This window comes from Squalius cephalus (genome assembly GCF_949319135.1).
Source record: "Squalius cephalus genome assembly, chromosome: 21".
Classification (NCBI taxonomy): domain Eukaryota; kingdom Metazoa; phylum Chordata; class Actinopteri; order Cypriniformes; family Leuciscidae; genus Squalius; species Squalius cephalus.
In genome coordinates this window covers 33,840,347-33,867,754 of record NC_137142.1, presented here as the reverse complement: position 1 = coordinate 33,867,754, position 27,408 = coordinate 33,840,347, and the positions used below count along the sequence as shown (strand labels likewise).

General features: G+C 36.5%; 1 protein-coding gene across 1 annotated transcript in view; it reads left to right on the top strand.

Moving 5' to 3' along the window:
• Positions 1-27,408, top strand: part of lyst (lysosomal trafficking regulator) — a 120,912-nt gene that overhangs the window by 36,547 nt on the left and 56,957 nt on the right. The window contains exons 8-21 of the mRNA XM_079855637.1: positions 337-498; positions 4,863-5,019; positions 8,709-8,935; positions 9,413-9,479; positions 10,373-10,482; positions 12,851-13,217; positions 13,873-14,026; positions 14,653-14,826; positions 15,914-16,074; positions 17,661-17,851; positions 19,993-20,241; positions 22,886-23,059; positions 23,881-24,030; positions 24,129-24,266. Of these exons, the coding sequence (XP_079711763.1) occupies positions 337-498; positions 4,863-5,019; positions 8,709-8,935; positions 9,413-9,479; positions 10,373-10,482; positions 12,851-13,217; positions 13,873-14,026; positions 14,653-14,826; positions 15,914-16,074; positions 17,661-17,851; positions 19,993-20,241; positions 22,886-23,059; positions 23,881-24,030; positions 24,129-24,266 (2,481 nt within the window). The remainder of the gene's footprint in view (positions 1-336; positions 499-4,862; positions 5,020-8,708; positions 8,936-9,412; positions 9,480-10,372; positions 10,483-12,850; positions 13,218-13,872; positions 14,027-14,652; positions 14,827-15,913; positions 16,075-17,660; positions 17,852-19,992; positions 20,242-22,885; positions 23,060-23,880; positions 24,031-24,128; positions 24,267-27,408) is intronic.

Below are 27,408 nucleotides of genomic sequence, written 5' to 3'. Positions count from 1 at the left end.
AATAATAAGAGGATGTTCACACATTCGAACATAAGATTAAGTCGAGACTCAACAGTTGATTTCCAAGGTGTGAAATCAGCTAAGTGTGATATGCTGTAAAGCTAACAACTTAATACCCTAAAGCCCAAAGGGGGGGAGATGGTGTTTGGCTCGAGGTCATGGTGCAAAGGACCCTAGGTTGATTTTACTCCGAACCATCCCTTTAATGCCTTAATATACAGGGACTGTCTATTTATGCAAACTATGTTTTGGAACAGAGCTATTTATTGACATTTTGAAGCGAGTGACAATGTCTTATTCTCTATGAGTGTAATTTTTCCACGCTCTTTCCCACAGCTTCAGTCTGTGGACGAGACCCTGTGTGAGGTCAGGGATCAGCTCTCTCGGTCTGGAGTCGTGAACTCTGAACTGGCAGTTCCTCTGTTTGATTCCTTACTACGTGTGGCACTGGCTGAGATGTTCTGCAGTCCAGATGTCATTGAGGAGAAACCTGACAAGGTAATTTGGTTGCTTGTTTAATAAATCTGTGTTGTCCCTGTCAGAGGTATGCTTGGTGAAGGGCACATGTGTTCCCGTGCTGTACAGGTTTGAGTCTGGCCTTCATCACATTGCATTCAACACATCACAAAGTTGCATATAGTTTCTTTTTTTGCATGACATGTGGACTTAATATTCCTTATCTTGAGGAAAATAAGCAAGCTGGCATTCTGTACAATCTATATCAGGGGTCTCCAAGCTTCATTTGAGAGCTACTTTTTAAAAATGAAAGTGGCCGAGAGCTACTCATGTAATGCAATACTTAAATCTCTTAAATAATGTCTCATAACTCTCATATTAGCAACTATCCAAACTGTTTTAGACCTAAAAGAGTTTTTGTAGGCCTATATATGTCACCCTTAAATGTCAGAGATAAAAAAAAATTATAGAAAATTGTACTTTGCATTAGGGCTGTAGTCAACCAAAGAAATGCTTAGTCGACCAAAGTCCTGTCCTGCGCAACGATTAGTCGACTAAAAAAAAAAAAAAAAAGACATGATGTTTTGCATTTTGATTGAACATTTATTAAACAATTGTCATAGAGCATTTATAAAACAACAACGAAAAAAACGTTTTTTTTTTGTTTTTTTTTATTGACACCTGGGATCCCCGCGAAACGGTTCTCATTCGCACTTGAATAAGGCCGGCGACACACTGGCTGCGTGGCGTGAGCGTCTCAGCTGCTGTGGCGTGTCTGTTTTTATTTCGGCTCCCATGTTAACAGGTTGGAGTTTGCACACTGCCTGCGTGAGACACGCGTCTCAGGCGCGGCTCGAGTCACTAGAGCTAGAGCTTTTTCTTTAGGCCTATTTAAATTTCGTTTTTCTTTATTTAAATTTCGTTTTTCTTTATTTAAATTTCATTTTTTCTGTATTTAAATTTCGTTTTTTTCTTTATTTAAATTTCGTTTTTCTTTATTTAAATTTCGTTTTTCTTTATTTAAATTAAATTTTTTCTGTATTTAAATTTAGTTTTTTTCTTTATTTAAATTTCGTTTTTCTTTATTTAAATTTAGTTTTTCTTTAATTAAATCTACCCTTTACTGTGTCAGTAATTTGTTAATCAGAAAAATATTAGATTACCTTAAAAGTACTGCTTAAGTTAACAGACTGTGCGTTTTATATCACTAGTGCAGTGTCCGTTCTTGGAGAATAAGCCCTGCTCGCGTGAGGCGCGCCGCTTCCCGCTCGCGCTGTTCTGTAGTTTACTATTAATTCTGAACGTGTCGCGTCTCGCGTGACTGTCTATATTGCACCAAATGCGACACTGCACTCCCTCGTGAGGTCGATTGGATGAACGGTTCTCGAAATAATCAAAATGCAAACGGACAGACAGACACATAGAGATTCCTGCCTATATTCCTTACTGAGCGCGAAGCAGCAGTGCAGCCTACGAGTGTTCTACGTGGTGCGCTAAACTGTGGCGCTGTTACAAAATAGCCTAAATTAAAGCATTTAAAGTTGGGGATAAAACATAGGTTAATTATATTTAGAATACAGTAATATATAACTGCTTATAAAGGAATAAATATCAAGGAGTAAATCAATGAAAATTTCTTTATTGGTGAAAAAAAAGAAAAAAAATTATGCGACTGGTCGACCAATGAGAATGTCAGTCGACCAAGACGGCATCGACCGATTAGTCGACTAAACGACTAAAGTTGACAGCCCTATAACAAACACACATTGAAGGTGATCAACAGAAGGTGATGCACACTAAAGTGTGAGTCATTAAATGAGGATTAATTAGATAGGAGACACGATACCGGTGGGGTTGCATTGACCGTTGGTTGTATCATAAAATACATACTGTAGTATCAAAGACATAATAGGACACAAGACAGTAAATCCTTCACACAGTGTCCTGGGGTGCATGTTCATTTATAGATCAAAAATGTCTGTTTTAAGGGCTGTGGGTCTCTACTATGGCCTCTGCTTTTTCCACGTGACCACATTTTTAACTGGAATAAAACCAACTTATCTGATCGTAGTCATGGTAACCAAGAGGGACCATAGATAGACCATAGGGGGTATGGGACCATAGATCCCAGAGAGAGTTTTAAAGATTATTTGTTAAATATAACAAATAATTGTGTCTGATTTGTCTCAGTCGTTACAGGATCCTTTGGAAGGTAATGTTATTTTTAGTCCAGTGATTCTTTATCGCTCACTGTTATACCATAATGTGATAAAATCCAAAAGCTTGATTACAATAAAAGCTATTTCTGGACTAACGAGAAAGTTTTGAGGAAGGGAAATTAGATTTCTCAATTCGTGGCACCTTTAAGTTATTTTTATGTGTACAGTACGTCTTTAAAAACGTCTATAAAGTCTTCAAAGACTTCTACAATCTTTTGCAAAATTTATATAATTGGCCTCTCAGTAAATCCTCTCAATTGCAAGATTGAGGGATTTTCTTCGGAAAATTCTTGTCATCACCGAGTAATTCCCAAATAAAACTATCATTTGAACTTAAGTAAGATTTGTTTTGGCACTCATGTTAGTTCAATAAGCTTTCTGCTTTCTGAAATAAAATGTGACCCCAGGCCAGACATAATCGGATAATGAGCCTGTTTGTGTGTGTGTGTGTGTGTGTGTGATTGAGCAGCGTGGGGCGCATGGGGGATATATTTTATGTGGAAACCGTCAGCTGATGTGGTCCTGTGACCAAAATAATATTTTCTTTTGTTTGTTTTTTTAAACCAGCTTTCTGAAATCACTAACTTTGTCTCTCTAACACCAGAAGCAATGTTATAAGGATTGTTTACTTTATTACTGTATTCTGGAAAGGGCTCGTTTTCTAGAAGGTAAGAGTTTGCTGCGCTGCCGGATTTGCTTTAATCTGTTTCACTGCTGTATTTTAACTTCTGATATTTGAAGTTGCTCTGCGGGGAAATGAAAGCACTAAAATTTAGAAGTGGGTAGTGTGTGTGTGTGTGTTTGTGTAAGCGAGAGTGATTGTGGCCTTTCCTTACCGACTTTGATGCTTGAACACAAAGTACTTTTATTTTTTATTTTATTTTTTACCTACCAGATAGTGTCCTCCTAATTGCCTAAAGTTACCAAATGTTAAAGTTTTAAACAAACTGCAGTGGTTTGAGGTATTATGAGGACATGTACATGCTAGATATTATTGCGATTCAGTGTTTTGAACAGATTTGCGTACAGTGTTTCACTACTTCTACAAAGTTTGTGCAATATTAAAAAAAAAGACAAAAAGCAGTCAAAAATCGTTTTCAGTTTTTGTGTCATGTATTTTACACAGTGCTTCAGAAAAACCATAATGAAAGTGCTAATGAAGAGACTGGGCAAAGGTTTTGAATGTCCACACAAAACAATTACCTGATAATGTCACATATATTTGGTTAACTACTGTAGTTGATTCCTAAATTTGGCGCCACCTAATGATTAGAAAATATGTATTTTTTTAATAATCATATTAATAAAATGTTAGTAATTATTACATATTGAATTCATTTTTGTAATATTTTATTATATAATCATGTTTAATCTGTTTAATTTTAATTGTTCCTTAATTTATATTTATACTATTTTATATCATTATCCATCCCTCCATTTTATTATATATACTATTAAGAATTAACATAAGTTTAATTATAAGTTAATACATTTTTTCATCTATTTTATTATTATTATTTCTTATTTTCTATTGTGCTCACTTCTAAAATAAGTTTGTTTATATAATATATGTGTATATATATTATTACATATATATATATATATATATATATATATATATATATATATATATATGTATACATGTTTGTGTGCACACACACACTACATATTAATAAACACATAATATAAAAAATATTATATAAACAAACTTTTATTTTTGAATCGATTAATCGATTTGACAGCACTAATAATTATCCTTCCCTCCATCTAGTAGTTACAGTAATAATAATAATAATAATAAAGTAAACATTTTAATAATCATATTGACAAAATTGGTAACAATTTACAATAATAAGGTTTCATTAGTAAACATGAACTAAGAATGAACTATACTTCTACAGCATTTATTAATCTTAATTAATGTTAATTTCAACATTTACTAATACATTTATTAAAAATCAAAAGTTGTATTTGTTAACATTAGTTAATGCACTGTGAACAATCAACGAACAGCTGGAGTTTTATTAACTAACATTAACAAAGATTAATAAATACTGTAACAAATGTATTGCTTCATGTTAACAAATGAGACCGTACTGTAAAGTGTTACCATTTATATTTTATAATAATGTTGAATCTATTTTAGTTATTTCTTAATTATATAATATCCATCTATCTCTCGCTCAGAAGCCTCCGGTCAGCGGTGAGCCGGCTCCTCCCTCAGGAGATCTCTCTGAAGAGGTGGATGAAGCTCAGGTGAGCAGCGCTGCACCCTTGGGTGAAGAGGAAGGCTATGACGCAGACAGTGAGAGTAACCCCGAGGACTCCACCCGTCAAGAGGAAGGTGCTAACTTCATACTTACATTGTGCTGCTCATCTGTGTCAAACTGACAAGATGTCACTTGTATTTGACTGTCAAATGTAAATGAGCTTGAGAGGAGTGTATGTACGTATTATCCAGAGCCAAAAGTATCGTGCATGTGTAGTTTTCTAGGCTTTAAGGCTCATTGCGTACCTAAAATGAACGTGAAAATAATTAGCATTGTAGTTAGCAAGGCTGAGTTCTCCAAAGTCACTGAAAGTGCATTTGAGTGTAAAATGTAAATGAGCTTGATAGGAGTGTATGTACGTATTATCCAGAGCCAAAAGTATTGTGTATTTGTAGTTTTGTAGGCTTTAAGGCTCATTATGTACCTAAAATTAATGTGAAAAATAATTAGCATTGCAGTTAGCAAGGCTGACTGAAAGCGTATTTGACTGTCAAATGTAAATGAGCTTGAGAGGAGTGTATGTATGTAATATCCAGAGCCAAAAGTATCGTGCATGTGTGGTTTCATTATGACCTAAAATGAACGTGAAAATAATTAGCATTGCAGTTAGCAAGGCTGAGTAGTCCAAAGTCACTGAAAGCTGGAGGAATTTGTTTGCGGATGACCTGGAATGCGTTAGCCGGTTTGTGCCGGTTAGCATCAGGTAGGCTGAGTGACCGCCTGGCCGAGTGGTGTGTGATCCGGTTCTCCAGTCACATGTGGTGGTGTTGGCTCTCTCCACTGAGAATGGGGTCATTGTTTCCTCCGTCTATGATGTAAGTCTGTCGCGTTGAGCTGTGTCTTGTGACTGCAGCTTTTGAGCGATCATGCATGACTTTGTAAGTTCACTCACCTTCCCTTCAGGGCCTGTAGTTGATATGATTATAAAGAAGGGAATTGAAGGCGAAGTTTGAAATGTGTGTGTTTGTTGTCAGACTGATCATGACGACTGTGAAAAAGTGGAAGTCAACTGAATGTGGTTTTGGTTGTTGAGTTTGGTTTCAGCTTCCTTTAAATATTTTCTATTACGGAAGACCTCTTTTAGACGACCATCTATCTACCTATCTATCTGTCTGTCTGACCATCTATCTATCTATCTATCTATATATATATATATATACAGTGAGGAAAATAAGTATTTGAACACCCTGCTATTTTGCAAGTTCTCCCACTTAGAAATCATGGAGGGGTCTGAAATGGTCATCGTAGGTGCATGTCCACTGTGAGAGACATAATCTAAAAAAAAAAATCCAGAAATCACAATGTATGATTTTTTAACTATTTATTTGTATGATACAGCTGCAAATAAGTATTTGAACACCTGAGAAAATCAATGTTAATATTTGGTACAGTAGCCTTTGTTTGCAATTACAGAGGTCAAACGTTTGCTGTAGTTTTTCACCAGGTTTGCACACACTGCAGGAGGGATTTTGGCCCACTCCTCCACACAGATCTTCTCTAGATCAGTCAGGTTTCTGGGCTGTCGCTGAGAAACACGGAGTTTGAGCTCCCTCCAAAGATTCTCTATTGGGTTTAGGTCTGGAGACTGGCTAGGCCACGCCAGAACCTTGATATGCTTCTTACAGAGCCACTCCTTGGTTATCCTGGCTGTGTGCTTCGGGTCATTGTCATGTTGGAAGACCCAGCCTCGACCCATCTTCAATGCTCTAACTGAGGGAAGGAGGTTGTTCCCCAAAATCTCGCAAAACATGGCCCCGGTCATCCTCTCCTTAATACAGTGCAGTCGCCCTGTCCCATGTGCAGAAAAACACCCCCAAAGCATGATGCTACCACCCCCATGCTTCACAGTAGGGATGGTGTTCTTGGGATGGTACTCATCATTCTTCTTCCTCCAAACACGTTTAGTGGAATTATGACCAAAAAGTTCTATTTTGGTCTCATCTGACCACATGACTTTCTCCCATGACTCCTCTGGATCATCCAAATGGTCATTGGCAAACTTAAGACGGGCCTTGACGTGTGATGGTTTAAGCAGGGGAACCTTCCGTGCCATGCATGATTTCAAACCATGACGTCTTAGTGTATTACCAACAGTAACCTTGGAAACGGTGGTCCCAGCTCTTTTCAGGTCATTGACCAGCTCCTCCCGTGTAGTTCTGGGCTGATTTCTCACCTTTCTTAGGATCATTGAGACCCCACGAGGTGAGATCTTGCATGGAGCCCCAGTCCGAGGGAGATTGACAGTCATGTTTAGCTTCTTCCATTTTCTAATGATTGCTCCAACAGTGGACCTTTTTTCACCAAGCTGCTTGGCAATTTCCCCGTAGCCCTTTCCAGCCTTGTGGAGGTGTACAATTTTGTCTCTAGTGTCTTTGGACAGCTCTTTGGTCTTGGCCATGTTAGCAGTTGGATTCTTACTGATTGTATGGGGTGGACAGGTGTCTTTATGCAGCTAACGACCTCAAACAGGTGCATCTAATTTAGGATAATAAATGGAGTGGAGGTGGACATTTTAAAGGCAGACTAACAGGTCTTTGAGGGTCAGAATTCTAGCTGATAGACAGGTGTTCAAATACTTATTTGCAGCTGTATCATACAAATAAATAGTTAAAAAATCATATATTGTGATTTCTGGATTTTTTTTTTTTAGATTATGTCTCTCACAGTGGACATGCACCTACGATGACAATTTCAGACCCTTCTATGATTTGCAAGTGGGAGAACTTGCAAAATAGCAGGGTGTTCAAATACTTATTTTCCTCACTGTATATCCATCTATCCATCTATCTATCTATCCACCGTTGTTGTTTTATCTATCTATCTATCTATCTATCTATCTATCTATCTATCTATCTATCTATCTATCTATCTATCTATCTATCTATCTATCTATCTATCTATCCACCATTGTTTTATCTGTCTATCTATGTCTATCTATCTATCTATCCACCGCCGTTCTATCTATCTATCTATCTATCTATCTATCACCGCCGTTTTATCTATCTATCTATCTATCTATCTATCTATCTATCTATCTATCTATCTATCTATCTATCTATCTATCTATCTGTCTATCTGTCTATCTATCTCCACTGCTATCTATCTATCTATCTATCTATCTATCTATCTATCTATCTATCTATCTATCTATCTATCTATCTATCTATCTATCTATCTATCTATCTATCTATCTATCTATCTGTCCATTCATCTATCCACTGCTGTCGTTTCTCTCTCTCTCTCTCTCTCTCTCTCTCTCTCTCTCTCTCTCTCTCTCTCTCTCTCTCTCTATCATTCTTGCGTTCTATCTTATCTCTCAGTCTCTATGTCGATCAGTCTATCAATCTTTCTGTCTTTATTCTATCAATCATTCTATCATTTTTCTATCTATTGTTCTTTCTTTCTGTCTGTCTATATATCTGTCCGTTTATCTGTCTATGTATGTGTGTGAGAATGTCTGTAAGGGAGTGCTCTCGCTCTCTGTATGTGTGTGTGTGTTCGAGGCAGAACTTCATTAATAAAAAGCACCCAGAGCTTGCGTAGGAGCTGCAGGGTAGCTCACAGCTAAATCATGCGGGTTCTCCGGTGCGTGGCGTCCCTCCATCAGCTTAATTCATCTTTACTGGGCTAGAGCTCTGAGCGCCTCTGGTACACACAGTCCTCGTTCTTCAGCCCTTCTGTTTGTACTCTTGCACCACCACTTACTCTTTTATTATTACTGCGTTGTTTGTAATCAGTGTTCTGTCTTTGCTTGCTGTGACAGGGATAAAGGTGGAGGCTGGAGTCGTGTTGGGGGAATGCGCTTTGGGAATGGCAGGAGTGCCTCAGGGCTCCGTACGCGGCCGTTTGCTTTTCCCGGAGATCTGCTTAATGGAGCTGCAACTGTTAGCCAGTGGCTCGCCAGACCTGGAGGTTTTGGGCCACGTGTTGCAGAGCCTGTTAGGAGCCGTGAAAGGCCACATCAGCAATGCAGCGCTGCTCTACCAGCAGGTCAGACTTATATCCGATGCCAAACTGATTTATTTATGTATGCGAGATATTGATGTTACACAGTGACATATCTTATTCCAGAAGACCTGCTTTTGTCTAAGTAACTTACCTTTGGTTGGTAGAAAGTTTTGTTCTAGGTAACTGGTTGAAAGAGTATACTTGAAACTGAAGACAACACCTGTGAACCTACGTAGCAGGAACAAAATGACCTTTTGCAAACCCTTTAGTAATTGGAGATTTTTTTTTTTTGGTAAAAAACAAGATTTGCAGCTGCATTTTTGACAGTTCTTTAGGATTTAGACCTATGTTGGAGAAATCTTTACAGGATTTATTAATTTATTTTTTACTTTATCCCATTGTCAATAATGATGCTCGCAATATTGATATGTTTGAATATTCTGACCAGCTGGATTAAATAATCTTTACTGTATTTATGACGAAATGTGATCCATCTAGTTTTTTTTTCTCTCTTGTCAGGGTGGCGTGAAAGCCATTCTCAGTGGATTTCAGAACATTCTCAGCCAATCAGATGCCTCCTATAAAGGTGTATATTTCTTTCAAACTTCAACCATGCATATTTCTCCCTATTCCCATTTTTGAGTTTATTTTTAATTTAATGTTTTTGAGTTTAATCATAATTCTCATTATTCTCGTAATGGGTTTGTCATTACTAAAATACATCTTATCAATGATGATGTTCATTAATGAAAAATTCACCATAATCACCATTAATGAAAAGCAGCACAACAGTTGTATATAAATAAGTTATATAAATATATATAACAAGTTATATATAAATAGTTTATAAAAAAGCAATAAAAAAGTTAAAAAGGGAAAACATTTTGTAATCACCTTGCGCAGTTGTGTACTAAAATACATTTTATCAATGATGATGTTCATTGATGATAATTATAATATTAATAATATTAAATTATATTATATTATTATTATTCATCATAAAAATTCATCATAATCACCATAAATGAAAAGCAGCACAACAAATACTAAAGGATATATAAATAATTTATTTTAAAAAACAATAAAAAAATAAATAAATATATATAATATGAGTGAAATACAGTAGTGGCTAAAAGTTAAGAAAAAATGTTAAACATTTTGTAATCATATTGCGTAGTTATGCTTGGAGTCAATTGTTTTATTTGTAATAATAAAGTGAACCAATGAAATATTAATAACTGATTATGTTGTTGTCAATTATTTATCCTGTGAGCTTTTTGTTTTTCTATGCATTTTTTTTTTTAGTGTAAAATAAAATATTTATGAGCAATATTTTGCTCATATTTTGATGGTTTAACAACAAATATCCCCTCTATACAGGCATGTTCTTAATAGTTTTTCATTAGATTCATGTTTGATATTAATCATGTTAATCTTAAACATTATTATAATTGCTCTACGGCCTGTTGTACCCTTCAGAGTGCCAGACAATCCTGATGGAGCTGCTCGTGTCCATGTTGAGTGACAGTATCACAGCGGAGGAACTCGCCCTGTTGACCCGCCTCTTCCTGGAGAAGACTCCGCCCACTGTAAGTGCAACCTTAAGCATTTAAAGGTGCAGTGTGTAATTTTTAGCTGCATCTAGTGGTGAGGTTGCGAATTGCACCCAACAGAAGTTACGGTGGCCGACAGGAAGTGATGTCGTCGTCTGAGACAGCAGAGAGTAGCCAGTTCAACAATGAGGTTTCTTAACAAAGATAAATTAAGAAATTATGTGTACTTAATTATTCAGTAAAACGATATGTTATTGCGAATATTATTGTTACTCGTTCATCATTGTGTCAGTGTTTTATTCGCTGACTTTTTCATTCTAAGCTAATAAAAACATAACGGTTCATTAAGTAAGGCCTTTATACACCACTGAAAACATAGATATGTATATGATATTGCATTTCTGTCAACTGATCCTCCTAAATATTACACAATGCACCTTTAAATGAGGCCACAATGAATTTATACACAACTCTTTTTCGAAACCCTTTCAGTTCCCTTTTCCACTGAAAAGGAAAAACTTTGAAACTACGCAATGCAAATATACAATGTGATCAAGCGTCCTGTAAACAGGTTTATTTTTAACACAGTGTCAGAAAGTGGACAAGCTGATGCACAACACGCTTTTAGTAATGCCAACCTTTGGTTTGTCAATGCTGATATGAATCAGCCATCCTAGGATAATTATCTTGCTCTTTGTTCACACTTTATTGTTATGTAACTTCATTTGTGATTGCCAGTCCTTTACATCTGAGCACCTCTTTTCCTATTGCCTCACATCTTTAACACCCTAATTTACTATTTTATGTGGTTTCCACATATACGGTAGGTTAAAGATGTCAGCGTGCTAAAAAAAAAAACTACCTGAGAAGTTGCATTTCTAAACTTTGCTAAAATTAGTCAAAAATGTTTTATAAATCTAGATTTAAAGCTCTAGAAAAGTGATTCCATTAATCACCTAGTCGATTGTTGGAAAACTAGTCTGCATCCCTTGTAAATTCAACATTTAACACACTATATTTTGTGTTTTCTTTGATTATTACAGCTCAACTGCTATATCTAGTCTCTTTTCTTGGCCGCTACTGTATGCCCTCCATGAAGTATCGCTGTGAAATGTGCTTTTCCCACCACCGTGTTAATGAAGGTCCACAGGGAGTCAGGCACTTAAGACTGTTAGTTCACTCTCATTGTACCAGACGACAGAGACCGGCACCATCAGTGTGTTCATTTCACGAATCCTGTCAATGGATTGCATTATGGATTATGTCAGCATGCATTGATTTGTGAATTTATGAGGAGTTGTTTAGATTACACTGAAATTTCTCCCTACTTTCGGTAGGATGTGTGAGGTCATTTAACAGCTTAGTTCCCATGAATGTGGGAAGAGGTTTTGAGCTCTGAAAGTTACAGAACACTATCGTTTAAAAGTTTGGGGTCGTTAACATTTTTCTAAATGTTTGTGAAAAGTGTCTTCTGCTCACCAAAGCTGCATTTATTTGATCAAAAATACAGTAAAAACAGTGAAATATTATTACAATTTAAAACAGCTGTTTTCTATGTGAATATATAGTAAAGTGTAATTTATTCCTGTGATCAAAGCTGAATTTTCAGCATCATTACTCCAGTCTTCAGTGTCACATGATCATTCTAATATGATGATTTGATGCTCAAGAAACATTTCTGATTATTATCAATGGTGAAAACAGTGGTGCTGCTTTATATTCTTGTGGAAATCGTGATACATTTTATTTTTCAGGTTTTTTTGATGAATATAGAAAGTAAAAAACAAAAAAACAAAAAAGCATTTATTTGAAATTGATTTTTTTTCACTGTAAATGCCACTGTCGCTTATTATCAATTTAATTCAGAATAAATGTTCTTGCTGAATAAAAGTATTAAAATTCTTACTGATCCCAAACTTTTGAATGCTAAATGTTTGCATAGGAAGAAATCGGGGTAACACTTTACAATAAGGTTCATTAGTTAACATTAGTTTATGTATTAACTAACATGAACTCACCATGAGTAATCCATTTGTTACTGTATTTGTTAATCTTTGTTAACGTTAGTTAATAAAAATACAGCTGTTCATTGTTTGTTCATGTTAGTTCACAGTGCATTAACTAATGTTAACAAGATTTTAATAAAGTATTAGTAAATGTTGAAATTAACAAAGATTAATAAATGCTGTATAAGTACTTTTTATTCTTAATTCATGCTAACTGACTAATGTTAACTAGTAAACCTTATTGTAAGGTGTAAACAACAGTTTTTCATGATATGACCCCATTTAGTTGGTGCTTGATTTGTTTTGAATGAAACCTTATATTTAAATTGTTTGCAATGAAACTTTAAATTGTGCGAACACCCTCATTATTTCTCATTATTTGTATTCCTCATGTGTAGGAGATCTTGTTGAGAGGAATGCTCCAGATTGTGGAGGCCAACTCGGACACAGAGCCGATCTACTTCATGTCCTTTCCCATGATCCCTGGCGCAGGGGTCCCTGGCTCGAGCTCTTCCCCTGGGATGAGGCCTCATGGGGCGGTTGTGGGTAAGGGTGGAGTAAACGCTCTTCTGAGGGGTAAGTTACCCCTGGGCCGTGCTGAAGGAGACCCGAGCAGGCCTGGTCACCTGCGCTCTTCTCCCTGGCACACGGCACCCTTCCACCTGCCCTTGGTGGGCCAGAACTGCTGGCCTCACATGTCCAGTGGCTTCAGCGCCTCGCTGTGGGTGCGAGCGGGGAACGAGGACGACGGCCTTCCTAAGAAGGGTAAGAAGATCATTCTAGAATCTTTTTTGTTTTTTAGCTTTGTATAAACTTATAACACAGATAAGTATTATCTATATACTAAAGTGTGTGTTTATTAATATTTTTAATTAACTTTTATTTTTATATTTTTAGTTTTCATTTTAATTTTAGTTTATTTCAGTAATGTTGTTTTTGTCATGTGCTTTTGTCAATTTTATAATTTTTTTCTGAACATTTACATTTTTGTTTAATTTTTCTTTTATTTCAGTTAGTTGCAAAAGCAACATTTATTATTTTTCATATATGTTTGTTTGATTTTATTTCAGTTTAAATTATTTTTTAGTTTTAGTCATTGTAATGCTTCAACTTAATTTTATTTATTTAATTTAGTTGCCAAAGCAAAACATTTTTTTACTGTTTTTTTATTTCAGTTTGAATTCAATTACCGAAAACATTTTTTAATGATTATAGTTTGCGTAATGTTATGTTCTTTAGTCCTTTTTATTAGTTTTTTAAGTTTTTAAAGTATTTGTTTTATTTAATTTCAGCTTTAATTCAGTTACCGAAAATATTTTGTAATAATTTTAGTTTTAGTTAACAATAGCAACACTGATGCATGAATACCAACCCCACTCCAAGAAGCCGTTTGATTGGTTTATCCGCCTGTGTGTTGCAGAAGAGGAGGCGTCTCTGGTGGAGTCCCTGCCTGGTCCCGCACATGTCACGGACCAGCAGACAGACCGATGCCTCCTCCATGTCTTCTCCATGGGCTCGAAGGCACTGATGCTTCAGGTGTGGGTGAACATCTCCACCGGAGCCTTTATCTTCAGGTGAGTGACATGACGAAGGTGTTTTTTCCCTTCGAAAAGCCTCCTCAAAAGTGGGTGTAAAAGGGCGGTCAATCTTACACAGTCCACTTCAAACTCACATTCAGGTTCTCCATTCTGATATAAAACGCCACTTTTTTGTAGGAAACCTAATAGAACTCAAACAGTAGAGGATGATGGGAATGGATGAACTGATAAAATGTCCTGATTTCCAGCAGCTTTAGTTTCTGCTCTGACAGCCTCAAGACCAGCCGAACGAACATTGAGAGAACATTGAGCTTGGCATGTTTTAATCTTCAAACCAAACTTGGGTCTCCAGCCGACAAACTTTAAAACCCGTCGGTCTAGCGCTCTTCCCATAATGTTCCCGCATTAAGTCAGTATTCAGAGAGCAAGCGTCTTTTGTGTCTGTTAGAACACATTCGATCACAAGCATTTACACTACGAAAGCAATCCGGTCTAATGTGTTTCCAACTACCCCTGGAAGTGGTTGAAAGTGGACAAGCTGTATTTAGTGTCGCCTACTTGTGATCCAATCAACCAAAATGCATCTTAACACCAGGTGTAAACAGGGCCGTAAGAGTCATCAATGCTACATTTCAAAAGTGGCTGTTCATTTGTGAGTTCAGGACCTGCATTGATCCCAACGATGAGATGAAGGCGGGTCTGCTCGCCCAGGCGGAGTCTGGAGACGGTTTGCTGACCGCTGGCAGGTGGCAGCACTTGGCTCTCACATACACACAGCAGCCCGAGGGCCGGAAGAGCGTTCACGGTCAGCTGACACTCTGGGTGTGCGGCATTAGGTGAGTCCCTGATTGCATTTGGTTGGTTGATTATTTAAAGGGACAGTTCAGCCAAATATGATAATTCAGGGTGTCCACGGGGTCTTAAAAATATTAAAAGTTGATGATAAATCAATTTAGAGAAAATTAAGGCCCTTGAAAAGTCTTAAATGCCATTTTCCAATTAAATTTTGTATCATCTTTTTCTTATGTATATTTGTCCAAATAATTGTATTAATTTGTCAGTTAATTCTCTTGTGCTACCCTTCTGAATTGTTGCATTGATAAGGAGTTATCACAAACTAAGACTGTTTAGTTGTGTTATCTTACAATCAATACATAGTAAATGTAAGTTTAAAGTGTCGCCGATGTAACCGGTTAAAACTTGAAGTAGCGATGAGGTCTTAAAAATGTATGGAAAGAGTCTTAAAAAAGGTCTTAAAAGGTATTAAATTTAACTCCATGATTCCAGTTTATACCCTGCAATTGTAATTTAGGGATGCAGACTTCAGTTCTCAATGGCTACGTTTACATGCAACCAAATAATCCGTTAGTAATCGGATTGACGGCTCAATCGGACTGAAAAGCCTTCATGTCTTATAAATGAGTGTCCCGTCTTTCTAAACTTCTCTTTTCACTGCGTCTGTGAAGTGAAGCAGGACAACGGCCCACCAGTGCTTGTTTCAGACTCTCATCCACAGACGACTGGTTTTGGACATTTTTACTGCGTGATAAATAAATATAAGCAGCGGCACGACAGTTCTTACGCTCATGGTCTCCAAATTATGACCAGAAATGGATAAATATTAAGTCTGTTTAAAACAAATAAAGAACCTATGTAGGTGAATAGTTATTATGCGCAAACAGCAGGAAACTGTATATTCGTGCAGTGTGTGCATGTCCAAAAATCTATTCCGATTTGAAGCTTGTGATTATATAAACGCGCACATCAACCCGATCACATGTTTAGCGTTCATGGAAACACTACGTTCAGATTCATCAGTCGGAATGAATTCAGTTCAATTGAAACAAAAGTTGTGCATGTAAATATAGCCATTGATTCAGAAAAGCTACACTGTTTTAATCAACCCTTCTTGTGCACGTTCAGGAAATGTGACGTCTCGCTAGATTTCACTCTGCCTAGGAAGTCCAGTTTGTCATCAGACAGTAACAAGACCTACTGTATGCTTGGACACTGTCAGCAACCCTCAGAGGAGCAGTCCAGCCCAAGTGCATGCTGGGATATGGGCACGCTGATGCTCTTTAATGGTATGAAACCAGTGCCTAAAAAGACCTCCTTCTTTAAAAAGTGATTCTATTTGGAATTTCTTAAGCTTGTTGTGGAGTGTTTGGAATATTTACTAAATGATTAAATAAAACCATTTTTGTTAACTGAAATAAAGCTGAGATAAAATATAAATGGTAACACTTTACAATAATGTCTCATTCGTTAACATGTATTTACTAACAATGAGTATTTATTAATCTTTGGTAATGTTAGTTAATACAAATAAAGCTGTTCGTTGTTTGTTCACAGTGCATTAACTAATGTTAACAAATACAACCTTTGATTTTAATAATGTATTAGTAAATGTAAAAATTTTAAATGTAGTAAAATTAGTGTTTGTTTGCACTTTGAAAGTTTGTGATGTTGTTGGTAACGCGGGATCTTCCTGCTTCTGGTAGTTTCCATGCGTGAGCCACAAATTCTCCACATTCTCTACACACAACAAGCCTTTTTTAACAGAATAGCAATTCTGTTGCTACTAATAGGTCATGAATGGCTCAAGTCCAGCCGTTCCCAACCTTTAAAAAGCTCTAATGCAGTAAGATGGTCCTCTGAATGTTTTTACTGTTTATTTGACTTTAGGTCACCGTTTCAAACACATCTACCACACTTTCTCTTATTTTTCTTTCTTGTATCTTATAGTTTAGGCTTCACATGATTTTTTTTTTTCATGGGCGGGGGGTGGTAACAGTTTACAATAATGTCACATTTGTTAACATTAGATAATTTATTAACTAACATGAGTAACAGTTAGCAATATGTTTTTTTTTTTATGCTTTACATTTTATGTTAGATAATTGGCTAACACTTTACAATAAGGGTTCATTAGTTAGCTTTACTTTACTCCATAGGTTAACAATAGAAAAATACTTCTTATCTTAGTAATTCTAATCTCAACATTATCTAAAATCTAAAGTTGTATCTGTTCATATTATTTAAAAGACCTGAGCTAACATGAACTAACAATGAACAGCTGTATTTCTATTTGAACAAAGATTGATAAATACTGTAAAAAATGTATTATTAGTTAATGCATTAATTAATGTTAACTAATAGACCTTATTGTTTCATTGTATGATTGTACAATGACAATAAAGGAATCAATCAATATTGTAAAGTGTTACCAATAATAGAAATAAAATTGTTCGTCGTTTGTATACTTTAGTTCACAGTGCATTAACTAATGTTAACAGATACAACTTTTAAGTTAAAAAATGTATTAGTAAATGTTGAAATTAACATTAAGTGATGTTAAAATCTATAAAAACTATTATTGTTGTTGTTAGTTCATGTTAACTAATTTTTGTTAACATCAGTTAACAATTTAAACCTTAATGTAAAGTGTTAGCTTTTTTTTTAAACTTATGTATTTGCTCTAAAACGACTTGGACAATTAAATTAATCCAGGCATGTTTTCATGAAATAACACAAAAGAATATTTAATAATTTAATGTATATGCACAAATATGCAGTGATATTTGTCTACCTCTATATATTTCTACCTACATTAAAAATGCATGCTGGGAGTTCAGCAAAGAAGTAGTAAACTGGTTATTGCTTGTCTTAGGCTCCAGAATTGACACTGCGGAGGCGTTTTACCTGTACGCCAGCGGTCCTGACCTCACCTCCATCATGCCCTGCAAGTACGGCAAGCCCCAGGAGACACTGTCCAAGTACGTGACACAGGAGGGTCTTCAGTGTGAGCAGATACGAGAACTCCTCATGAGGAATACAGACGTTGACATCACACCTCTTATTGTAAGCCTATGAATATGAATGCATGTTTTTTTTTCAAATGTCTTCACCCAGAAGGCTTTTATGCAAATGTATCTGACAGCGGCTTGTTTATCTCCCTCAGCATTATTTGTCCATTTGTACATACTAATTTCCTGCTTGCTTAAGTGCTTTTTCTGTGCAGTTTTACCCACTGACATCTTAATTAGCAGTGATTTTACATGCTGTTCCAGGTGCTCATATGCTAATGCTTTACATGCACGGCAATTACTGCTATCTAGGGCTGTCCGCGTGTTTATTTTAGCACTTCCGTCAGTGACACACCACACTACAGCCTGTAAAACATTAAAATAAATATCAGTAAATTGGTAACCTAAATAATATAAGAAAGTTATATTAGTTTATATTTCCGACAAAGATTCGTCATATAGCCTACCCTCTCTTCCGACAGTCGTTCTCTTTTCTAATATCTTCATGTTTTCTCCTGATGTCCCAAGCAACTGAACACTTGTTGTAAAAGGTCTGAAGAGTGAATTTTATCTTTCGCAGTATCAAGACATTTCGGCTATGTTTGATTTTGTGCTGGCAGAGAAAGCTAAACTAAATAAATCCCGAGCGTGAGTGAAATGCGCTATACAAATAAACTTGACACGCCTTACCCTAATAACAAACACAAACTGTGTTAAATAGAATTTGATGTGCAATTTGATTATATTCGCATTTTTACCGTGGTAAAGTAGGAAAAAACGCTGTAGGACGATTTAAAAGCGAACCAAAGGAAGAAACGTTTATAATCCCCTGCGAAAATGTGCGAGATGTGAGTGAAGGTTTGGGAAAAGAAACAAGAGATCACATGTACAATGGAATATTGTTAAATTCGCTGATAATCGGATGACCAGATCGCAAAACATAAAACAAAGCCGACAAAGCTTAAATATACAGTATGGGCTCACGTGACGTACCTCTCTCATTTGGCATGAATCCAAATGTTTCCATGGATGCAATGTAACATTTAATTGCTATAACCTATTATTTATTTTGTAAACAAAGCTTTGTGCTTCACTCGTGTCATAATATTCACGTAAAACAGCATTCAGGTACAATAAAATGTGTTTTGCGGACCACCGCCGGTGATCAAGTTTACCGGCATAGCCCTAATACTGTCAGAGAGTCACTTAAACACAAACCTTCATTTCTCATGGATAAATTAGCTTATTTTATCAGATCTTCTCTAAAAATATATATTGCTAATATAAAGTGTTGTACAAATTTGTCTAATGAAACCTTTCAATAATATTTCCCAAGTGATATATCACCTCAAACTCAAAAGAAAAACATTAACCCTTTAAAGCTCTGGGGTCTCATTTATAAAACTGTGCGTCATCACTCATGATGAAGATTTACGGTTTTACTTCATCTGCCGATAAATATGCGTCAGTTTCACTAAACGGCCCAACGCGCTCGCTGGCGTGGACATTTAAGAAGGGATGGATATTTGCTTCAAGTGATAGGCTTGCCGAGTGAAATTATATTTGTATTATCTTTCTTTAGATTTTCTGTCTAAAAGTGACCAAAAAGACATTTAACTGAAAATGAATGACTTCCGGGCACTTTGACGCTCTCGCCGGTGGCGGTGTGAACGCACAGTAACAGCTGTCGTCTTTTGCTAACAACAACAAAAGTGTGTGATAGGTTGTTTAGAGGTTTGTGATATCTATGGTTTTCAATGAGAACCAGAGATGACCCAACAGTAGAGCTAGATTATTTACGGAGGAATTATTACTGCTCGATTATCTTAAAAAACCTTGTCTGCTTTACACAATTTAGCTACCTTGGAGTTAATCCTAGTCCATAGTTATGCAGCTAGCTCGCTAACAGACTTGATAGCTACTAGAAAGACCTGGAACTACAGGACTCTACGTTGAAAATACCCGTTTGTTGCCCGCCAGGTATCCATGGAACTCACGTGACTGCAAAGTATGAATAGGCAAAAAATAAAAATTAATTACCGTAGTCAAGCAAATCTCAGTGCCTGCTCATGCTCACATGCTGCATTCAGCTCTGTTTTTTTTTTTAAAAAGTGCAAAAAAATATTGTATCTTGATTTAACTTGAAATGTTGAGCTGTGGATCTGCTTTAACATATGTGCATTTGTGTTTTTACAGGAGAGTTTAGCTGTCGTTTATGCCCCCAGCACACCGTCTCTGTACACCATATATGAGCCCGTGATCCGCCTGAAGGGCCAGGCCAAGTCAGCGGTGGTTTCCCAGCGGCCCTTCAGTGCCAAAGAGGTCCAGAGCCCCATCCTGGAGCCTCCTTTTCTCAAGACCATGATGCACTGCAGGGCTCTCGGCCTACACAGCGCCCTGCACAAGATCGGTGGCACCGGCTCTTTTGTCTTCTTGTTTGCACGGGTATGTGTTTGTGTGCGTATGTCACTAGTAGAGACCAGGAACGAATGGAATGAGGTCTTATGTCACTGCGCTTCTGTTTACTGCACGCAGACTGATGAGGTATTTTGAACACATGTTTTGTGCTGATTCACAAAAGCTCTGATAACTGTTTGTTGTGCTTTTTAATTGAAGCAATCAGTTCAAGAGGCTGAGGTACATCTGAATATTAAGCTTCAAAGTTTATAGCGAAGGGATCTTCAGTGTTTCCTTCATATTCCAATGCACATTTTTTGCTGGTAATCTGATAATACGCTGTTTCTTTCACTCAGAGGGCAAAATTGGATTTTTGGTCAGCATGTTCTGGCCCAGAACGTTCAGTTGTACACCGTGTTCCTTCACATTATCCTTCAGACGTCTCTCGAATGTCACCTCAAAGCCTCGCTTTGTGTTTCTCTCATTCTCATTTTTTATGTTTCTCATTTCCTATCAGTCTGTCATGAGAACTAAAATACTAGCACAGAATCAAATATTACTATTTTTAAACTAAATCGTACTTATCCCAAACTTTACAGGATTGTATATTAAATACATTAATACTTTTACTCTGCAAGGATGCATTAAATGATGAAAGGTGTCAGTTAAGAAATAGGGCTGGGCAAAAAAATCGATTTTTCAATTAATCGTTTTTTAAAATGTGGTCGATTCAAAATCGATTCTCAAACGCCATGAATCGATTTTTTTCCATATTTATTTATCTATTATCCAAAATCCAGTATTAGTTTTCCCCCACTGTTCATAGGCTTGCAAACTCCATTTTATAGCTAATGCTGTGAGATTTTATGTTAGTTTTATCTAAATCATAAAATAACCTCAACTAGTGCTGCACGTTTAATCATATCGCAATCGCGTTGTCAAGCCTAAGCAGTTATATGACGCAAAAAAATGCTGCGATTTTTTTAAATAAACAAATTTGGGTTGTTAACGCAATTCAGCATCTGTTAATTTTTGTCATTCTTTGGCTAGTGTTACATAATTCCTCTCTTATTCATGCAAATGTTTTTAAACCATTCATTCGCGATAAGACAAAAAAGAGCACGCTGCCTGTGAATGTCGTGACTGTGACACACAGAAAGACTGGCGCTAATATCGTGCGTGCGCACAAGACAGCCCAGAATACAGTTCTCTTTCGCGCTTGAACGAACAATAACACACAATTATGCCAAAATGTCTTTTTGTCGAGTATCTTCATAACATAAGAGCAATCTTATGATGAACGTGAAGAGTTGTGACTCGTGAGAGAATGAGGCGCGTGTGAGATCTGCGTCTCTGTCAACAGCGGCTGGCCTTAAAGGGACAGGACACAGTAGCCACTAATTATCTCTGTCGTTAAAGTTAATCAAAGAACAAAAGGAACAGAGAAAAACACTCACTGCTCTTGACTAAAGAACTTTTGTAACTTTAATAAGGATTAGTGTATATATAATTAATAATTAATGCAGCGCAGACTGTTTGATAACTTTATTACATTTCTATTTATGTCCTCCCTGTTAGACAGGAAGGGCACAGGTAAATATGATTCTGTTTTAATGTACACAAGTGTACCTAAAATAAAAAGAGTTTAATATACAGGTTTGTAGCTCTTAATTTCTTTGTATTAATTAACCACTTGTAAACTTATGTTCACTTTTTTTTTAATATAAATATAGGATTTGTATTAAATATATATTCATTGAGTCGAAATCGAAATTAGAATCGAAATCGAATCGAGAATCGAAATCGAATCGAGAATTGAAATCGAAAATCGAATCGAGAATCGAAATCGAATCGAATTGAGAGCTTGCGAATCGAAATCGAATCGATTTGTAACATCTGAATCGATACCCAGCCCTATTAAGAAACTTATGTTACAAAAGGTTATATTTCAAATAAATGCAGTTTTTTTTTAACTTTCTATTCATCAAGGAATCCTAAAAAATAAAATGTATCATGGTTTCTACGCAGCATGATTTCTGAAGGATCATGTGACACTGAAGACTGGAGTAATGATGCTGAAAATTCAGCTTTGATCAAAGGAATAAATTACATTTTACTAGATATTCACATAGAAAACAGAAATTCCAATAACAATGTAATTTTATATTAACTTAATACTCATGATCAAATTAAAATGCTGCTTCATTTTGATTTGAAATTATACACTGTATATTTGCAAAATCCCTGCAGAGATATTGTGTTTATTCCCTAATTGTAAGAACATTTTTGACATTATCTAAACCAGAAATGTTGATCAACAACACCCAATGTGTGAACCACGCTAAATGAGACCAAAATAAAAATAATTGAGGAGCAGTGCTAATTAAAATAGCAACAGATGCTCAGTCTTGGTATGATGCCAAATAATATTCATTGATATACATTTAAGAATTTAGTGCAGATGAATCTAGTTTATTTAGGTCGTTTATTAACTTTGGAGCAGCCGTCGCTAATAATCATCTCACATTTTAACACCGTGACCCAGAATGTCAACATGAAAACACATTCACAACTCGCTTCACTTTCATTATATGACGTGTTACAGTGATTTTAGCACCAGGAACATCTGAATCACATTCCATTCATGTTGCCTCTCTTTCTCTGTCTTCTTTCACTGGTTGTTGTACTGTAGGTGGTGGAGTTGAGCGACTGTGAGAAAACTCAAGCTCTGGCGCTGCAGCTTCTTCTGTCTCTGGTCAAAAACCATCAGCATCGCACCCATGAGATGGAGTGTTACCACGGTTATTCCATGATACACCAGGTCCTCATCAAGCCCAAGTGCATTGTGGGATACCACATTCTGAAGGTGAGTTTTAGCATATCAGATGTAGATGATACGTTTTTTCATAAATAATTAAATTGCTTGTCATATAAAATTAAGCAGACTTATGAAAATCAAAATATTAAAATTCTTCTTTGGTCATAAAGTTTCCTAAAGATGGCTGTTAGTTAAAAATAATGGTTCCTCTAATTAAAAAAAGACATAAATATCAAGATGCATATTAAATATAATAAAAAACCTTAAAAATATCACGGTATAGTTTAAGTATAGAGCTCTTCAGTGATGTTTGCATTACCCTTGTTCCCTCGACAAAAAACCAATAGGATTTTCTATTGGCTTTTGCGTTATTGCAGAAAATAATCCAACAAAAGTTTATGATTCTTACACATTTTGTTCATATTCTTGAACTTTTATGAATTAGAAAGCCTAAATACAATCGGCAGAAGTAAAAAGTAAGAAGTAAATGCTTTGTCAAACTCTTTCAGTCTTTATTTAAAGACCATTTTGCACTGATTTGAATTAGAATAGTTGTGTAGTGATTATAAACACAATGAGGCTGTGAAAGCGACTAGTGAGTTTACATATTCGGCGTGATGTTTAATGTCCCAGAAAACCTCTGTAGTCCCATTTTAGTCACTTGTTTGCCTTTTTCAAGACAAGTTAAAGCTGTAAAAAAAAAAATCTAAATGAAGTGCCAGATCACTGTTGTGCTCAACAGCGCACCCTGCTGGGTTACACTGTTAATGCGGACTGACGGTGACACTGTGTTGTCCCTCTCTCAGTATATTCTCAGAGTATCTCTGGATTTTGATTGTGCAAATGTCTGTGTGCATGTGGTGTGATAGACATTGTTGGACGGCTGCTGTAGCGGGTCGATCCTGACGATTGGAGAAGACGGCCAGTTTCATCTGGATGCTGAATCCACTGTGGTGGTGCAAGATCTCAGACTGCTCTCTGAAATACTGCTGGACTGGAAGATATGGGCCAAAGCTCAGGTTCACACTTACATCTAAATGAGAGCATACCATAGATTTTGGCTGTTTTTATATAGAGCTAATTATAATGGCTGTATGTGTGTGTGTGTGTCTAATAGTGTGGCGTGTGGGAGACTCTGTTGGCCGCTTTAGAGATCCTCATCCGAGTGCGTCATCCACAGCAGATGTTCAACATTCGGCAGCTTCTAAAGGCCCAGGTGGTTCATCGCTTCCTACTCGCCTGCCAGGTGCTTCAGGTGAGAAGTTTACAGCACGTGAGGTCAATGGAGGTCAAGTAAGTTTAGTTTGTAGTCTTTGAAATGTGGTCATGAGGCTCGCTTTCTGTCGGCTGTCTATGAGAATCGACTAGTGATTAGGAGTGTAACGATACATCGATATGGATAAAATTGGACATACTTTTATATCCAACTTTATAATATAGTTACATTTCGCAATGATATAAACATCAAGCAGTGGATATATGCTATAGTATATATTGCTTTACATGAGTGTGCTGTATATATGTAGGGGAAGTTGGATATACTATACATCCTTTATATAACGAGCTGTGCGATAATATAGTAGGGATGCACCGAATTTTGGCCGATATTTGAAAGCCGATAACCCATATATTGGCTGATAAATCTAAATCCAAATTTTTAAATCATTTTTGAGAGCCTGATTACAAAAACAACGTCTAACGATACGATGCATCGATTCCACACGTAAAATATCGATATACAGCTTTATTTTGACACTCTCCACATTCTCACGTAACATCCTTCCGCCAAAGCGCACATTTTCGTTTAACGTTACTCACCAACCATACTTACTGGCACAAAAGCCGGTATTGTCCGCTGTCAAGGCATCGCGAGTTCATGTTTTACAGCAGAAACAGACAAGCTGTCACACCCTTGTTGGTAAACACAACCAGATAAGTCCGTTTTAGCGACTAAGCGCGCAGTATTCAGGTCAGATGTCACTTTGAAAAGACGCGCTGGCTAAGAGGAGTTTCGTCAAAGCTGACTAAAAGTGATCGAGGATGGATAATTTCAATAAACTTGGTATCTTCTTTGGGTGTAAAAGGAAAATAAAAGCTGAAACATTTTCACAGAACCTTACTAAAGCAGCTCGTTTAGTGGTGAGGGAAAAGCTCTCTGTACTGCGTGTACGTTAATCACAAAAACAAAGTTTGTCAGGCGTCTATGTCAGCTGAGGAGATTTAACGTAACCGAGTGTTGTATTATTTATCATAGCAATTACTTGGTTTTGTTTGACTCAGAAAGATGAAATGTGAATGTATTTGCACTGCTAAAAAAAAAAAAGAAACCATTATTATTACTATTATACTTAACATATTAAAGCATACTTTCAATTAACTTTAATTTTGTAATTTATCTGTATTTTTTAAGTTATTATTCTTATTCTTATTATTATTAATCAAAACAACCCAGCTGCAGTTTGATTGATATTACTTGGAATGCACAATAATAATAAAAAACATGATTTATGAAAATGAACAAGAACGGAGTTCTTGCAAATGACCTCTTCTGTTGTAAATGTCCCAATTGGGAGCAATTTTCAAAGAGTTTAATTAAACGTTCATGTTATATATTTTGGTTGCATTTGTGAGTTAATAAAAACGTAACTGGTTGTGTGAACATAATATCTAAATATCAATTAATCGATCGATACAGCCCTGAGTCGAATCGAATCGTATCGCAGAATTTTTTGAGGTATCGGCAAATATCGTATCGCTGGCTGAGAGAATCGATATCGTATCGTGATGAACTGTCCGATTTACACCCCTACTAGTGATGCACTGAAATTTCAGCAACCGGAAATACATTTTCAGTTCCTGCAAAAAAAAAAAAAAACGGTTTTGGCGTGCCTACCTACTAAGAAAGTTTCAACTTTCAAATTCTCTCAGTTTCATAATGAAATTCAAACAATAAATGTAATTTTGACGCTCTTTGATGTAGTGACGGATCTCTGTAGTGCCTCAGTTCAAGCGATCATCTCTTCCTCTTTACCACTAGACAGGGCTGGACTGGGACAGAAAATCGGCCCTGGCATTTTGGCCCAGACTGGCCCACTACATATGATCATAAACACCACCCATCTTTGCACACCTTTGAATATGTTTTTGTTCAACTCCTATTCATTAAAACCACTAATGCCATGTAATGAGTGAGTATAAACGAGTGAGAGTTAACAGATGAAATAAGTACAAAATTGTAATTTATTAATACAGTCGAACTATACTCCACACAGTGGTGAATCCAAAAAACAAGCTATAAGCTGCATTGGCATAGCAATACCAGTGTTTCTCACAGGAATTTTGGTAAAACTGTGGTGTGTGGACCTCGGTCCTTCTAGGGGGGTTTGGGGGCATGGTCCCCCTAAGAAAATTTTGTGCATTTTAATGTTAAATTCATCAATCTAGTGCAGTTTGAGGGTTCAAAATTAAAAGATCCAACCCATATTCAGTGTGCAAGTATAACAAAGAAAAAAACAAACCTCTTTTAGTAACAGTGTCTGTCTATATTACACTACATAATAATAGTTATAATATTAATCTCATGATAGTAGCCTAATAGCCATATATTGTAAAAAATAATGCACCGAAAAATAAAGAAAACTTTCATAATTAGTTTTGTACTAATTTCTAAACTTGAAAGAGATAAGCACATGACCTTTTATTTTGACGGAAACTGCATCGAGCTTTTATTTTGGCGGAAAACATGGATACAAACGCGTCTCATTAAACTTCTAGTAAATTGCTGTAATCGTCAACTATGCAGATGTGGAAATAATCTGTAACTGGGTTATGGGTTCCTACACTCATAGCCAAAGTGTTTTGAAAGTAGTTCTGCTTACCGCGGACTCTACGTTACACTTTCTCATCTCTCTCCTGATCCTCCTCATCAGCCACTGGAGCTGATGAAGGTCCTGCTGCTGCAGAAAACATATATATCTTGACACATTTTACAGCGTCTGCTTGAAGGGCCTGTATCTATTTTTCACGCTATTTCTCTGCACATTTCTCCTTGCGTTTCTTCTCCATCTCTCAGACTATTTTGACAGATACACACTTGACACTGCACGCTCACTCAAAGCCCAGAGGGGGAGGTGTTTAAAGATGTGATTGGGCCAGCCCAGTGTCAATCAAGAAAACAACCAATGGGCCGGTCTGTCAGTGAAAAAAAAAAAAAAACTAACGCTTACTTTTTTTTTGACCAATGCATTACACCGGCACTAACCCAGCGCCGTCAATTAAACAAAACAAAACGAATGGGCCGCCGATGTACGAGTTTTATGGGCCGTTAAAAAAAAAAAGAAAAAAGTATGAGATGTATCGGCCCAAAAGCACGTCGGCCCACCGGGCATTTGCCCGGT